The 15,562-nt window shown below is 37.8% G+C and overlaps 2 protein-coding genes across 4 annotated transcripts in view; one reads left to right on the top strand and one right to left on the bottom strand.

Annotated features, from left to right (window-relative positions):
* Window positions 1-1,500, bottom strand: part of LOC117289225 (N-acetylgalactosamine-6-sulfatase-like) — a 28,485-nt gene extending 26,985 nt beyond the window's left edge. For all 3 annotated transcript variants that reach the window (XM_033770245.1, XM_033770244.1, XM_033770243.1), the window contains exon 1: window positions 1,334-1,500. In XM_033770245.1, coding sequence (XP_033626136.1) covers window positions 1,334-1,453 — 120 coding nt within the window. In that variant the 5' untranslated portion in view covers window positions 1,454-1,500. The remainder of the gene's footprint in view (window positions 1-1,333) is intronic.
* Window positions 1,501-1,805: 305 nt separating this feature from the next.
* LOC117289747 (aurora kinase-like) lies at window positions 1,806-14,949 on the top strand. The gene is made up of 10 exons (XM_033771010.1): window positions 1,806-1,900; window positions 5,005-5,082; window positions 6,045-6,188; window positions 6,823-7,067; window positions 8,733-8,924; window positions 9,983-10,127; window positions 11,811-11,959; window positions 13,158-13,332; window positions 13,595-13,651; window positions 14,342-14,949. Exons 2-10 carry the CDS (start codon window positions 5,056-5,058, stop codon window positions 14,447-14,449), a joined length of 1,242 nt encoding a protein of 413 aa, XP_033626901.1. The 5' UTR covers window positions 1,806-1,900; window positions 5,005-5,055; the 3' UTR covers window positions 14,450-14,949.
* The last annotated feature ends 613 nt before the right edge of the window (window positions 14,950-15,562 follow it).

Here is a 15,562-nt window from a genome sequence, read left to right as displayed (position 1 = left end):
CGTACAAACAGAGCGCAAATTTGCAGATTGCGCATGCTTTTGCTCTCCCAGCAGGTTCAGCTAAATTTCGGCAGAACGCAAAACGCTTACTGTGCACAAGTTTTTCCCGATTCGTTTAGCAAGTTCGTTAAATGCGCTCCACTAGCGAAGACACAACAGGCAGAAGAAGTGAGGGGAGGATTTTGGACATAATTTTTAGTAGATTTTTTTATTTTGGAAGGAAATAATCTGACACAATCGTACCTCCACATTAACCATCAACATCTCCTGTGTACCTCATGTGAGTTATAATTATTCTGATGAGGTTTTTGATGCATTTTGGAACACTTTTTTGTCCACATTTAAATTTCTGCAATTTTGTTTATTTTATTTAAAAAAAAATTGAAAGGCCTTCTTAAACTGCCATTTGTTTTTTTCGGGGGTGGGGGGGTGGGGGGGGGTGAGCTATGAAAAAGCTTACGGATAGCTGGCCTCTGGACTTGGCATCTCTGGTAGCGATGCGCTGTATCTGGAAACTACCATCGCACAACGTCATACATATTCATATTTACTTTGTACACCACGCAAATTGGTAAATCAGCGTAGCCATACTGTGTCACGTGACATTACCTCTTGGATAACGGATATTCATGACTCGCACGATTTGCCTGGTGCCCTGACTTCTCACGTCCAACATGAGGGGAACATGTCACGTTAAATGTAATTTTTGTACACGTTTTTTTGGACCAATTTTCAAATCATCACATCTGGACAAAGTCATCATTTAGTAAGCCCTGTTATGTGTCATAGTAATTCCACAAATGTAAGGAATAAAATGAGGTACTTGGTAGTTAAATGGACTTTTTTAAATGGGAGAAATTTGCAATCAAACTACCACGCAGTTTGCGACCTTTGAAAACTTAGCGTTAAAGACATGTATCGAAGGTGGGCTGTAGTGGCGACAGTGATGAGACCGATAGTAAAGCGGAGCCGTTAAAACAGCTGGATAACTTTCCGTATGGCGCCACCACTTTTTCACTCATTTTTACAAAAAGGGATATATCAATCAGGTAAATATATAGTATATTATTTTATTTGGAATGAAAAAGTGGTGGCGCCATACGGAAACTTTTCCAGGTTTATACACACCCACATGACCTGCTCCCCACCAATAGGAATAGCGAAACTGTCTGAGGTATTTATGAATAATAAATAGATAACTTAGGTAATTTAATACATGGAGGTCATCATGATCATGGTCATGATGATGGAGGAATACTCCATGAATGAATTGAATGTGATTGATTAATGATTGATATGATGATAAAGGATTCCCAAATAAATATTGACTTACATCATCCATCATCATAATAATAATATTTGGTTTTTGAGATGCTGAGTCTACTACACTCAGCCACATGAAGAAATGGACGAAAAACATGCATTTTCGAGCCATGTTGACAGTCTTCCGCATCAGCAGGAGAGCCACTACACTGCAGTCAACAACAACACAACCGCGAGGTCGCCGCGCACGAAACATAATCACGTGGTTTGATCACCTGATACACGATTAAATTCGTCGTAGTTTTTATTTTATTAGCAAATAAAAGGCTTTTTTTTTTCATTTGAAAATAACCTTAATACTAAGTTTAAAATAACTGATAATTAATTCATATTTTTGTTAGATCAAAAATATTGTTTAACAAACTATACTTTTATAACTTAAAATAAAGAGTCACTTGAACCTCATGAATATTCAAAGGGAGCGGCATCTCATAATGGCCAATCAAGAGCCTCACTTTGCGTTTCGAATTTAAAAGGTACACACTTGGATTTCATGCAGCTCACGTACTGGACGTCGGATCTCTGATTTCAACACAGTTTGGTCCAAGAGTAATTGCTTTTATTTACCCTTTTTTCGGTAAGATATCATATATTAACTATATAAGATTCTCCGGAAGGAAATACAGGAGATGTGTATATGTTTTATTCCGTTGAAAAATGAACCTGTCTGATTTGTTTTTACGTTTTAATTTAAAAAAAAGTCTTGCTCATCATTGACCTGATCGTGAATCGGACGTTGGACACATAGGAATTGTTTTTTGGGTTAATTCATTTTATGTCATAATTTTAAATGTAGTCTATAATAGTATGTTGTAGTTCAACGGGTAACTCGAGTTTGACCGTGTTTCTGATGCTTTCTGTGGTGAACGTTGACGTGCACTGGATCCGTGCCGTGTGGCGGAGGAACAAAATGTAATTGTTATTTGTAAAAATGTTTGAATGTCAGAGTCGGACAACTCGTCCGTTCGGACAACTCGCTCCATGCTTGGACAAGTTTACCTCTTTTTTTTCTTTCTCTTTTAATTAAAGTTTGTTTAGGGCTTTAGGGGCCATTCATAATTGTCGATGTTTTTTAAATTTCGGGTTTTTTTTTCTCGAGTTAGTGGGTGGGGGTGGGCCAAGCCTCAGTCAAGGTAAATAATTGAAAATCGAAATTCACTTTTCATAAAAAAGTTAGTAAATAGGAATAAAAAAGCAAAGTTTGACTTGCCTGGGTACCAACGTCTCTTGTTAAAAATCTTAGGTCAGGTATCACCCACGGTTAAAAATAGAGCATGACGCAGCTTGTCGGGGTCGGGGGTCATCTCCAGGTAAACCATGTCTGCACGTATTACTAGTTGCGATAACGTAACCCTCCTCCAAACGGCCACCAGGCCGGAGGGTTACGAGATTATTTTGATCGTCAATTAATTACAATCTGGTTCAACACGCAATTTCGACAGCTAGTCACCAGATTTTGCCCCATTTTTACCACTTTTAAAAATCATGAAACTTAATCCTCAATCAATGTCTAATGAACACTCAAGTAAAAACACCTTTGAAAAAATATTTTTGACGAAAAAGGACAAAAACTTACCAGATCCCGGAGCGATTTCCCAGGTTTATATATTTTTAACTTGTCGCATCGCTTTGCAAACGCTTTATTTAGGCACAACGCCTGCATTGGCAATAACTGGCATAAAAACTCCTGGATCTACGGCCGACAGGACTGACATTACGAGTCCGTACCGAACATCAACGATACTGTCCAAATGTTAACGACAACACGTTCGGAACATTTCGGATAACTTCGAAAGAGGAGGAATTCCTCCTTTTTGGTCACGTGATTTTGGGTGATACCGTACCCTAAATTCGACAGAGCCTAGTCGGAGATTTTTGGGTCTGGGAACCAGACTAGCCGCGTATTTTTTTTCCCCTAGGATAAACGTGGGTAGATCGCATCCGGGTGAGCAGGACAAACGAGTAATAAAATGTGTGCACACATTCGTCATGGAAAAAAAATATGCGGACGGGCCGCTGCACAACAGACGAGTTGACTTTTCTATTCGAGTTGAGCTTTTAAGTTGAAAGCACAACAGTCGAGTTTAGAACAACGATCGAGCAGGTAAACGGTCGAGTTGGTCGGAATCGAGTTGGCAAGCAGTGGTGGTCGAGTTGACTGGAATCCATAGAGTTATATATAAGAACTAGAGGGCGCACGAGTGATGCTTCGTGCACAAATGCACGGGACCGCAAGATGACAAGCGCGTCATTCTGCACGCGCGTTGAATATGAAAAACACATTTGAGTTTTTTTTTATTGAACGCTCACGCGATGCTGTTTGTTCAACTTACAAAATGGCCGCACAAACACACGCTATGATATGCCAGTTTTGTCAACTTAGAAAATGGCCACCTGCGCACATGCCGGAGCACGTATATAGGCCAGTGCGCCCTCTAGTTCTTATATATAACTCTATCCTGGAATCCAAGCTTTTCAACCACGATAAACATTACATGGCTGCCACCATGGACGTCAAATTCGACATATCGACCGATCTACACAGTTTTTGGGCACAACAATCGTTGATCACGAAAACTCCCTGTTCACTATACGAGAGAGGTTTGTTTGTGCTTCTTGCTTGCTCTCAAGAAATCCGAAAGAAACGGCTTTTTCAACTGCTCAACAGCAATGGAAAGGTTTCCGGAAAGTGACTCGCCCGTACAGCTACGCCATTGGGAAATTCTTCGTCAATTAGTTTACTGGCCCCGGGCACATATACATGTATTACAAGTAAAATTACATGCAAACAACGTGTAGTTTTATTTGTAATACTGCATAAACAAATCAATGTTTTTATAATCGAAATTGGGGGTGGTTGGGTGGGTCAAAAATCTTTGGAAAAGAAATTTTAAAACATCAACAATTATGAACAGCCCCTTATTTGTATAATTTTTATATTTAGGTAGGGCCTAATTATTTGTTTAATAAGGATGGACAACTGTTTTGTATATTTTGTTAGTTTTAAATGTTATTAACTTATTGTTATTGTTTAGAGTAGTTTGTATGCTTAATTTGATAATTTTCTGACATTTTATGATGATGGGGGTAGCCGAAAACAGGTCATCTTGCTTATTACGCAGCATGCCAACTCAACATGCTCAAACGCCTGCCAACTCGTACACTAATTGGTCAACTTGTGCCCCAAGTTCTCCCAACATGACCAACTCGTACGAAGGTGTATTTCACATGTTTGGAAATGAACTGTCTACTAATTGCGGAAATTATTAATTTGGAAATTAATTCATAGCATCCAACTTATGAATGATTTCTGCTGAGGCTTGATTGGACTTCTTTTAGGCTTTTGAGTTTCAATTTATGAAAACAAAATTGCACCAAATATTATAATATTTTCTTAATGAGGAATGACTCCCAAAATATTTTAGATTTATCAACTTAATGTCATCCAAAATGTAACTGCCGTCCGATTAAACATTCTTCAGTAAGAACTTTACAATGTACATGTATCTTTCACTTTTCAGCGGGAAAACATAGCCTAGAGGCAGAAAGTTTAATAGTATGTCCTATAAATTGCTATTCTAAAACAAATCTATTTCCCAGGTATCAACAATTTAGCAATTCAATGCTGATTAAGCTTGTCTAAAGCTACATTTGAGAATTTTATTTGTTCTTTGTTTAAAGTTAAGAACATCACATCATTGTTTGTCCATCTGTGAAGGAAGCACATAAAGGATGGCTGCCTACAAGCTTGAATCTAAGGTAAGTAAAATGCAGACCTTTTTGGACCTTTTATCTGCAGCAATTTACTGATAAATCATAAATGAGCTTGTAGCATTTATTTTCGTAAAACCTGAATTATATTTTTCTTGCTTGAAAACATCAAAAGAAGTACATGTAACTCTTGAGATCATGACAGAGTAAGCCTAACTGAAAAGAAGATGGGCCCTTGTCACTAGGCTGTGGTCTATCAGAATGCTCCAGATTTTACAACTTGGTCTTTGAGACCCAGTTTACACAAATAAGCAAGAAAGCTGGATCAGACCCGGTTCAAGATTCAGCAAGATTTAACGCATTTTCTTTGCATTGCCCTCAGCATGTGACTTTTTAGCGCGTCCAGATTATCTATGAAGAAGTTGAGAACCAACAATTTGTGTTACTCCGTGGTTGTTGTTTTTCTAATTATTCTAAAACTCAATTTTTATTTAAGCAAACGTAACCTAAAACTTTTGATGTCACTGCCTATAAAAACCCGATTCCAAAGTGGGATCGAAGCTAGATACAGCGCATGTGTGAAAGTGGATCAGTCACAGTGGATCTTGATCTGCGGTCGTTAAATAAATTAAATCAATCAATCCATCTTTCTGGATCTTGTGTAAACGCAGTGTGATTCACACTCAATAAACAGTCACATTTTATTCACATGTGACGGGGCAAAAACACAAGTTTGGAAAAAACATCACTTGTGTGAAAATCAAGTTAACAAGTTTAAAAGCTCACTTTGTTTTTAGTGTAAGAGTAGCAAAAACACACAACTCTAAACCCACTGACTTTTGACTGATTATGTAAACTTCTAAACTGCTAAGTGAAGTTCCATTCCATACATCACCATCAAAATGAGATAATAATGAGCTTTGAGTTATTATTTGTAATCAATAAAAACTGCAGTTAAAAAAAACTTAGAATTTAACCCAAAATTCTTGTGGGACATTTTTAATTTACAGTTCACAACACCTACTGGTGCACCTCGCCACAACATGGCTCCTAAACGAGTAATGTCATCACAAAATAGGAGTTATGGTAATATGGGTGGCAGTGTTTCAGCAGGATTATCTACACAAGCAACGAGAATACTGCAGAATGGCAAGGTACAACCCCCTTTGATGATGTCCTTTTCCTGCAACGCATTATGCAAGAACTAACACTGTCGGCTATTTGTTGGAGTACAAAATTTAACTCGCATAAAAGGCCGACCATATTTGTCGACGATGTAAAAGGAAAACCACGCAATTCTGAGTGATACTTGTGTGGATCATTATATTCTTTTTGAGATCTCATCTTAAATATTCTTTTTAGACAACTCATCTATCTTCAAAAAAGCGTGGTCACTTACACGGCTGTTTAGTCACTTACTATGATTGTGGAGGCACACCCTCTTTAATTTAAAAACTAAAAGATGCTATAATAAGGGGGGATCTTTTCTGTGTAAGATTTTGGGGCATGAGGTCTCTTCTGTAAGAGATGTTTATAAAAGAAATTTACATGAAGCCCCATTTTCACAAACAATTCCACAATTATTAAAGCACAAAACCTGTCAAGTTGCCTACTACGTGTTATGTTGTTTAGACCCAGAAAGGTTGGTAAGACACTCATTCAACAATTACACGTGTATTATGTAGCAGTTTTGCCATCATTATTGTTATCCCCATAATATCAACCTTTGCTTTTATTCTCCAGAATTCGGATGAGATTAAAATTAGTGATTTTGTGCTTTTGTTACAGCCATTGACATCAAGTAGCAGTAGTTCTCAAGATAGACATAATATAGCTTCAGGGTTTCACCAGACGATTCAAAAACCTGCAGCAAGAATGGTGCCCAATCGACCAGACACCGGCAGTGAGAATAAACCAGACAGCATGTCGCATAATCAACAACATAAACCAGCAGGACCAAGTCGAGCACTCAAGGATTCACAGGCAGATAATGTTCCAAAAGCAAACCCCTCAACTCGGAAGCTCCAAGAGACGTAAGCTTTTGCTGGTATTATTACACCTAGTACTATACATAAACATAATTATGTTGGGGTTTTGGTTTTTTTTTTATTTTTTATTACTAAGGGTTCATTGGGTTGTTAGCAGATATTCATACCTCAGACGGTGCTGCTATTCCTATTGATTGAGAGCGCGTCATGTGGGGGTTTAAACGATTGATGATGACCAGCTGGAGCTCTTTATAACCGGTTGTTTTTGGATACGTTTGTGCGGGTTAGCCCACAACCTTGTTCTAATGGGTGATTGATCTTGCTGTCCCATTTTGGCTCATGAATACGAGGATGTATACTCCTACTACTATGCCCACAAATGCATATCCAAAAACTATCTCAGTCATAAAAATGCAACACACATACAGGGCTCAAAGAAAGGACGTCGGCAGTGTTGTAGCTAGGACATTTTTAGTGGTAGGCAGCTGAATTTAAATTTGGTCAGAGATTGCGAGCAACGCGCATGTATTCCACCAGATATACTGCTATCATCATTATCCAATCTTTTCAGTTTTCCCAAAAACAAATCGTCCAACTTACATGTACACTGCGAGGCCATCTTAAAATTTACACGTATCAATTTAAAACCCAGCTTGCTGTCCACACAAGCATGCATGACAACAGGTGGACAAAGCGAACATGTTTACATGCCTACATCCGGGATACGCGAACTGGTACACTAGACTTTACACACCCCTCGATACTGTTTGAGTGTACAAGTAATGCAATCCCTGCGAAAAACCCACGACTAGACTTGTAGTGCACTCTACGGTCCACCACAGCGAGGGCTGGTGCACACCACATGTACAATACATCATGTACATGTACATGGTACCAGCACACTGCGTCTGTATGTAAGACTGTAGACGGTATGCCTTCTACACTGAACTATAGTTCGTTCAATAAAAACGTCAGGGCACATTTCACGAAGAAAATTGATGCAACAAAAGAGGCAAGTTACGTGTGGAACACGTTAGAGGTTTTTATTTCTCGAAGTTCCGGCTCAAAAAAATTACACACTGCATTTAAAATTACAAAACACAAAAAACATGACATTTTAGTCTTGCAATGTGAATCAATATCGGCAGAACTTTAATTTTTTTTATTAATTTTGGGGGAAATTTTGTGGTGGGCGGCAGTCAATTTTTCAGCTGAAGTGCCGGGCGGAAATTGTCGGTGCTGGGCAGGCCCGCCCACCGTGGCTACAACGCTTGACATCGGAAAACGGATAAGTTTTACAGAGTTTCTTACTTAATTACACCTTTTAACCAACAGGCATTTATAAATCCGTGGGAATAAAAGAATAGTGACTCGGTCCTAAACTGCCATTTCAAACCTTGTAGGGTCGTAGCCGTGCGATAAAAGGTCAAGCCGAAGGCTGGGGCCTTTATCGCATGGCCACAACCCTGCTGGTTTTAAATGGCAGTTTATAAACTCGTCGCTATCGTTTATTCCCTTAGTCTTAAACTAAGAACATGTTTTTTCACACTTTTTGTAAGGCGTAACCATGTGGATGGGGCACATTGTTATATCCACCAAGCATGGTGTCAGGTTTTAAAATAGAATTTTCTTTAAAATGTATTTAAATAATAAAAAAGGGGATCTTCAGGTTTACTTCAAGGTTTTTTCTTGTTTTTTGGTTATTTGCAGATCCAAATGGTGTCTGGCTGACTTTGATATTGGCAGGCCTTTGGGTAAGGGCAAATTCGGCAATGTGTATCTGGCCAGAGAGAAGGGCTCTAAATTCATTGTAGCACTCAAGGTGTTGTTCAAGTCTCAGCTGCAGAAGGCTCAAGTTGAACATCAATTGAGAAGAGAAATAGAGATCCAGTCACATCTAAGGTTAGCATTAAAAATTTAAGGTTAGCATTTAAATATATTGAGATATTCGGTGATAACACAATTTATTTTTGTGTCTAAAATTCCAGTATCTTGGCTAATGAAGCTAGAAAGTATTTGATATGCCTAGACAATTTAATCGCATTTAAACATGCATTTTTCAGGTGTACTGTCTACCCATGTCATGATACCAGGGCCCATTAGTTACACACACATTTACAAAGGCAAACTCCCTCAATTTGTATTTCATGCATTAATTGGATGTGCCCATACCAGTGCAGTGTCCATCTTGCTTATTGTATCTAATGCACCATAGTGTTGTCATTTACAGGCCAGACTTCACTGGCATATAGGATACCAATGCAGTATTGTTTGTTTAAAGACACTGGACACCTTCGGTAATTGTCAAAGACCAGTCTTCTCACTTGGTGTGTCCATAAACATGAATGCACAAAATAACAAACTTGTGAAAATTTGAACTCAGTTGGTTATTGAAATTGCAAGATAATAATGCTACGTAAGAGGGAGCCGTTTATCACAATGTTTTATACTATAACAGCTCTGCATTGCTCGACGCTCTTTACCGAGTAAGTTTTTAGGCTGACAATTATTTTGAGTAATTACCAATATAGAAAAGTTTGCGGTAACACCATGTAATGACAATCTCTAAATGAGTTGGGGTGGTTCTGAAAAGAACCGTTGGATTAACTCGACGTTTCGATCAGTATGCTCTGATCGTCTTCTGGAGAAAGACGATCATTCTCCAGAAGACGATCAGAGCATACTGATCGAAACGTCGAGTTAATCCAACGGTTCTTTTCAGAACCACCCCAACTCATTTAGAGATTGTTATTACATGGTGTTACCGCAAACTTTTCTATATCTTACTTCCACCATGCAAAGTTTCAAATCCTACTTTTCAAATTACCAATAGTGTCCAGTGCCTTTAAGGACAACAACACATTGGTTTATAAACCACAGGTTGACATAGCATGCAAATTACTTTCTAACAGTTGTGTACTTAGACAACTAGCTGATTGTCCTTATTGATTATTTGACAGACATGAACACATTCTACGTCTGTATGGATACTTCTATGATGACACTAGAGTGTATCTTATCTTAGAGTATGCACCAAGAGGGGAGTTGTACAAAGAGATGCAATCCCAGAAATCAGGTCATTTTGATGAAGAATTATCAGCAACGGTGAGTTAATATAAACAATAACAAATTTAAATATCTCATTTATCTCTGTACACACAGTTTGATTATAGATCCTCTCCATATTAAAGGAACACGTTGCCTTGGATCGGTCAAGTTGGTGTATGAAAAGCGTTTGAAACCGTTTGTTATGAAATGCATATGGTTAGAAAGATGTTTTAAAAGTAGAATATAATGATCCACACAAGTATCACTCAAAATTGCACGGTTTTAATTTTACGTCACGAACTAACACGGTCGGCCATTTGTGGGAGACAAATTTTGATTTTTGACTCCCATAATTGACCGACCGTGTTTGTCGACGAGGTAAAACAAAAACCACACAATATCAAGGCATATTTGTGTAGATCATTGTATTCTACTTTCACAACATCTTTCTAACCATACCGATTTTATAACAAACAGTTATAGAACGCCTTTCAAAGACCAACTCGACCGATCCAAGGCAACGTGTTCCTTTAAACAAAAGTCAGTAACCGCTTGGCAGAGTGCATAGTATCACGCATCCTGAGATGGTCTGAATAATCAGAGGGAAGTTAAGTTTTGTAAATAACTGGCTTTTGTTGTATTTACACTGCATACAACAAAACATATGTAAACAAATTATCAAATTTGTCTGTCACACTTTAATTGGCGGTGGCTTATCTTTCATCACCAATTTTGTGCATTTCAATTAAAAATGGATATTTCAAACTGCTCAGAAGACTTGGGTTGAGTTTGTAATGGCAAAGATGGGGCTTCTGAAGTTAGACAAGGTGAGTTTTAAAAACAGGTTGTTTTTTTCTGTAACAGCAATGATAAATTTAGGGTCTTAAAAAGGTAACCTAACTTTGACAGTGATACCATACCTGCGAACATTTAGATTTAATTAGAATTGTCCAGATTATTGAGATTACAGGCCGCACACAATCAGAACATTGATTTTTCTGACAAGAGACAATAATGAACACGATCAAAAAGTTTGAGCCAAAGAGGGTGGCACTTGCTTGTGACGATACAGAATTTCTTGCGGGATATGGTGATTAAAAACAAAAAATTCAACATACATCATTTGTATACAACATGTAATAAATTTTACTTGCACACCTGAGTACTTGTAAAACTAGTGTTCCTATTTCTGAGCAGTTCTGAGGTTTCAATGTTGGCAGGTTTGTGACGGTTTGTCAAACAGAAATATTTATCTTGATATTAATATAGGCCTACTGGTATGAACTAATCATCACTGACCTTTCTTGCATTTTTCCGGCAATGCCATTGCCGACCAAGTGTACTGCTGCTGGATGCAGCAAAACAACTAAAGATGGGGTCAGTCTGAATGGCTGGTCAGACTCAAATGAGCAATAGTGCCTAGTGGTACGGTTCAACGCCTTTTTCAGCGCTGTAAAGCATTTTCTCTTCAAATATCGCACCACTATTGACATCATGAACAGCACCCTTTGGGTTGTGGCCTACTCTTAAATTTGTAAATAAGATAAGAACTAACTTTTATGAACCTTAGTTAACTGTTTATTCACATTCCACTCACCAAAACACACTACTAGTGACAAAAGCTCTATTTTGGCAAAATACCACTTCCAGGTGACTTTAAAAGAAAGTTAGTCTATTATTTTGTAACAAATGCAAGTGCTTAAATCATTTATTTATCTTTAATGCCCTTGTACATTGCAGTACATCGCCCAGTTGGCTGAAGCACTTGTATACTGCCATGCTAAGAAGGTGATTCACAGAGACATCAAACCAGAGAATCTACTTCTAGGAATAAAAGGTGGTCTCAAGATTGCTGATTTTGGTTGGTCAGTCCATGCCCCTTCATCAAGGTAAATACAAATGCAGGGTTTAATACAAAACAATTTAGCACTTTGTTTATTAATTTATTAATCTGTCTATAGAAATCAAAACTATCTTTTATGCGCACCGCTAAATGTAATAATATTGAAATCTTATATCGCACACGTATCTACCACACAATGTACTCTTAGCCTGTGAGTATATGCAAACTTTCAGAAAGATAGGTTATTGCAGTCATGAATTCTGAGACCCAATTATTTAGCACCTTATAAGGGTTTACAAGGTGCTACGGCGCATACAGCAGCCACAGCCAGGAATACACTGGGGCGAACCCCTTCTCTTTTCGATTAGTGCACTGGGACGAAGCAATGGTAAGGTGTCTTGCATTTTATAAGGACACAAGTGTGTCTTGTAGTGCTGGACGAATAGTGAAATTTTGATATTCGGATACCACTGGCCAACTGTCCAAAATTAACTGGATATTCGAATAGTTTTTTTCGCCGCTAGAGGGCGCTATTCATTTTTGAATGAGATCGTATGGGCGGATTGATATTAGTTTTAGACAGTGTCAGTCGGTTCATTCATAGTAAAAACCCCATCTAATTTAAAGATTGCGATTTGCTTTTTCTTTTGATCGTGATTGACTCTACGTGAAGGAAAACTTTTGAACAGATTACGTCAGAAATGTCATTGTTTTAACTCTTCACGGAGGAGAGCATAGTTAAATACGTAATGTATGCTGTTTTATGCTGTCTTAATAGAAGTTTCATAAGGATTCAGACAAAACATTCCTATCAGTTGTCGCCCGACGTCCACGGATATTCGGACATTAAAAGAATATCCGGCTACTTGGTTGTAATTACAGAACTATCCGGTTTATAAATAGGTATTCGCGCCCTATGCGGTTATCCGGTTAAGAAAAAAAGGCATTCTCGGTTACGGATAGGAAAACATATTCGCCACTAACCGGATATTCAAATAATTCGCCCAGGCCTAGTGTCTTGCTGGGGATTCGAACACACACTCTGCTGATCAGAAACACCAGAGTTTGAATTCAGTGCTCTTCACCGCTCGGCCACGACACTTCCACATTAAATGTAACTCTTGGTACATGTATCCGTTTATAATCTACATTTTTTTAAGCAGCTCGTTTTTGCTGTTAGTTTTGTTTGCACTGGACGATTAAATATGTTGATAGTGTTTTTATTTTGTTTTTTAATCTCACAGGCGAGCAACCCTGTGCGGTACGCTGGACTACTTACCCCCTGAGATGATCGAAGGCAAGACCCATGATGAAACAGTAGATCTCTGGAGCCTTGGAGTACTATGCTATGAGTTCTTGGTTGGCAAACCACCATTTGAATCACAAGGACACGGTGAAACTTACAAGAAAATTGCAAAGGTTAGTATTTTCAAAAGCTATTGAGGAACACTGTGTTGCTGGGTTTCTTTCGTACTCTTGTTTTGACTCTTTTCACTTAAGTTCTGACTCTGTCTTTGAACATCCACAACAGCAATCTTTGTTTGTAGTATGTTCATCACTCCTCTTCTTTATAAAAACAACTCAGTTTGTTATAACTTGAAAGATGCGTTTGTTAACTTACCAAATGTTCTAAGAAACTTTATTGCTGAATCACATATTTCAATTGTTTTCTTTTTAACAGGTGGATTTTACTTTCCCTAGTCATGTCTCGGCAGGTGCAAGAGATTTAGTGTTGAAGGTAATGAAATATCCATTAGTCTTGGACACTTGGCTTTATTAAAGAACAAACATTCTCAAATTGGGACCGTGTCCTCAGCAAACTTAGATTTGCCAACAGGAATGATTTCCAAATAGCTTGAGTAGGATGAATGAAACTACTTTTCAAAATTATGGAACAAATTGAGCCGCACTTTAGATGCAAAATGACATTGGGGTAAGTTTTCAGTTAGTTATAATACATAGGCTAGCCACCTCATGTCGAGTAAAGTCCGAGATCCTGACATAATTTCCATCATAGGCTCTGGCTCACAGCCAAGGTTCTGCGATTAACAGCGAGTAGGCACTCATATTTTCTCAATTTTTTTTTTTAATCTGCTGATTGATTAAACATTGATTAAACAAAGTAAATCAATTTTTGTTCATTGTGAAGCACAAAACCCCTGGCTATATGCTGTATTTTGAGCATTAATTCTGATACATGTACCCTTGTATTGCTTGGTGCCTTTGAATGGTTTTACATCAGATTAAGTGTGCCTTTATAAATGCTGTGTAGTTATTATTTTTATTATTCATATCTAAGCGTGTCATTTAATATTCTGGTGTTTACAAAAGCGGATTAGTCGCGTGCCCTAAAAAGTTGTGGGTGCTTGCATCTGGTTTTGAGTGGTCAATAATAAAAACAATGTCTTAATCTACCATTTGTCTACAGCTTTTGAAGCACAACCCTTCCCACCGTCTCCCTCTCGCTGGTGTACTAGCTCATCCATGGATCCTTGAGAAGGCTCATAAAACAATGACCCAGGGACAGAAGTCGTGACCTTCAGGTGCTCATATTGCACTTGGAAAAAGTGTGTGTAAATACAATACATCAGACACCAATCTTTGCTCTGCTCAAATATGATAACTGACAAATGCGGGTGCTGAGTGTAAAAACTGTGTACATTTGTATTTAAACTTGAGTACTAATTGTTCTTCTTGTAGTAAATAATCGTGTGAATACTTGTCGGAGGTGTCAATCAATCAATCCATATAAAATATTCTTGGATTGTCACCAGTGTATAGAGTGAACATGAAAATGCAATACGTATTTCAAGATCCATTTTTTATCAAAATGCTATAACCTATTTACAAAAGCGTAAGTAATCTAACTGGCACTCAATGCGATATTGTAATGCCATTTTGTCCAATGAATTCAGTGCCCAACACTCATTAATTGATAGAGCAGCCTATTTAGGGTACATGCCTCTTAAAAGATTTGGGTACCATTTCAAAATGTCCATAGATTTACATAAAACTTACAGTGTTTGAAGATAATGATAGTGAAAAGCTTCCCTTCAAATGTAAATAACTGAGGTGCTGTAGATTTTGAGAAACGGGTAAAACAATGTCATGAAAATACAATTGTAAATGCTTAAAATAATTTTGGTCTCATGAGACCAAAATTATTTTCATGACATTGTTTTACTCATTTCCCAAAAACTACAGCACCTCAGCACGTAATATTTTTAGGGAAGCTTTCAACTATCATTATCTTCAAACTGTAAGTTTAGTGTAAATCTGTGGACATTGTGTTTTTTGTCCTACAAAAAGTACAAATACCTTTAATTATAAGTATGCTCTTTGTTTACAAGCAAAACTTCCCACATATATATGAATAATGTTTACTTATTAGCAAATCAGTTTCTGTTAATTTAAAGGCAGTGGACACTATTGGTAATTACTCAAAATAATTATCGGCATAAAACCTCGTTTGTTTACAAGAAATGGGGGGAGGTTGATAGTATAAAACATTGTGAGAAACAGCTCCCTGTGAAGTGACGTAGTTTTCAAGAAAGAAGTATATTTCCACGAATTTGATTTCGAGACCTCAAGTTTGAGGTCTCGAAATCAAGCATCTGAAAGCACACAACTTCATGTGACGAGTGTGTTT

This window comes from Asterias rubens, chromosome 4, assembly GCF_902459465.1.
Source record: "Asterias rubens chromosome 4, eAstRub1.3, whole genome shotgun sequence".
NCBI classification, from domain to species: Eukaryota; Metazoa; Echinodermata; class Asteroidea; order Forcipulatida; family Asteriidae; genus Asterias; species Asterias rubens.
Note: the sequence above shows the minus strand (reverse complement) of the source record. Positions and strands in the feature narration are given on the sequence as shown.

Coding starts and splice junctions, on each gene's coding strand:
- LOC117289747 (XM_033771010.1), top strand. CDS start 5,056: ATGGCTGCCTACAAGCTTGAATCTAAG. Junction 7,068..8,732: donor ACTCGGAAGCTCCAAGAGAC/GTAAGCTTTTGC, acceptor GGTTATTTGCAG/ATCCAAATGGTGTCTGGCTG. Junction 11,960..13,157: donor GTCCATGCCCCTTCATCAAG/GTAAATACAAAT, acceptor TTAATCTCACAG/GCGAGCAACCCTGTGCGGTA.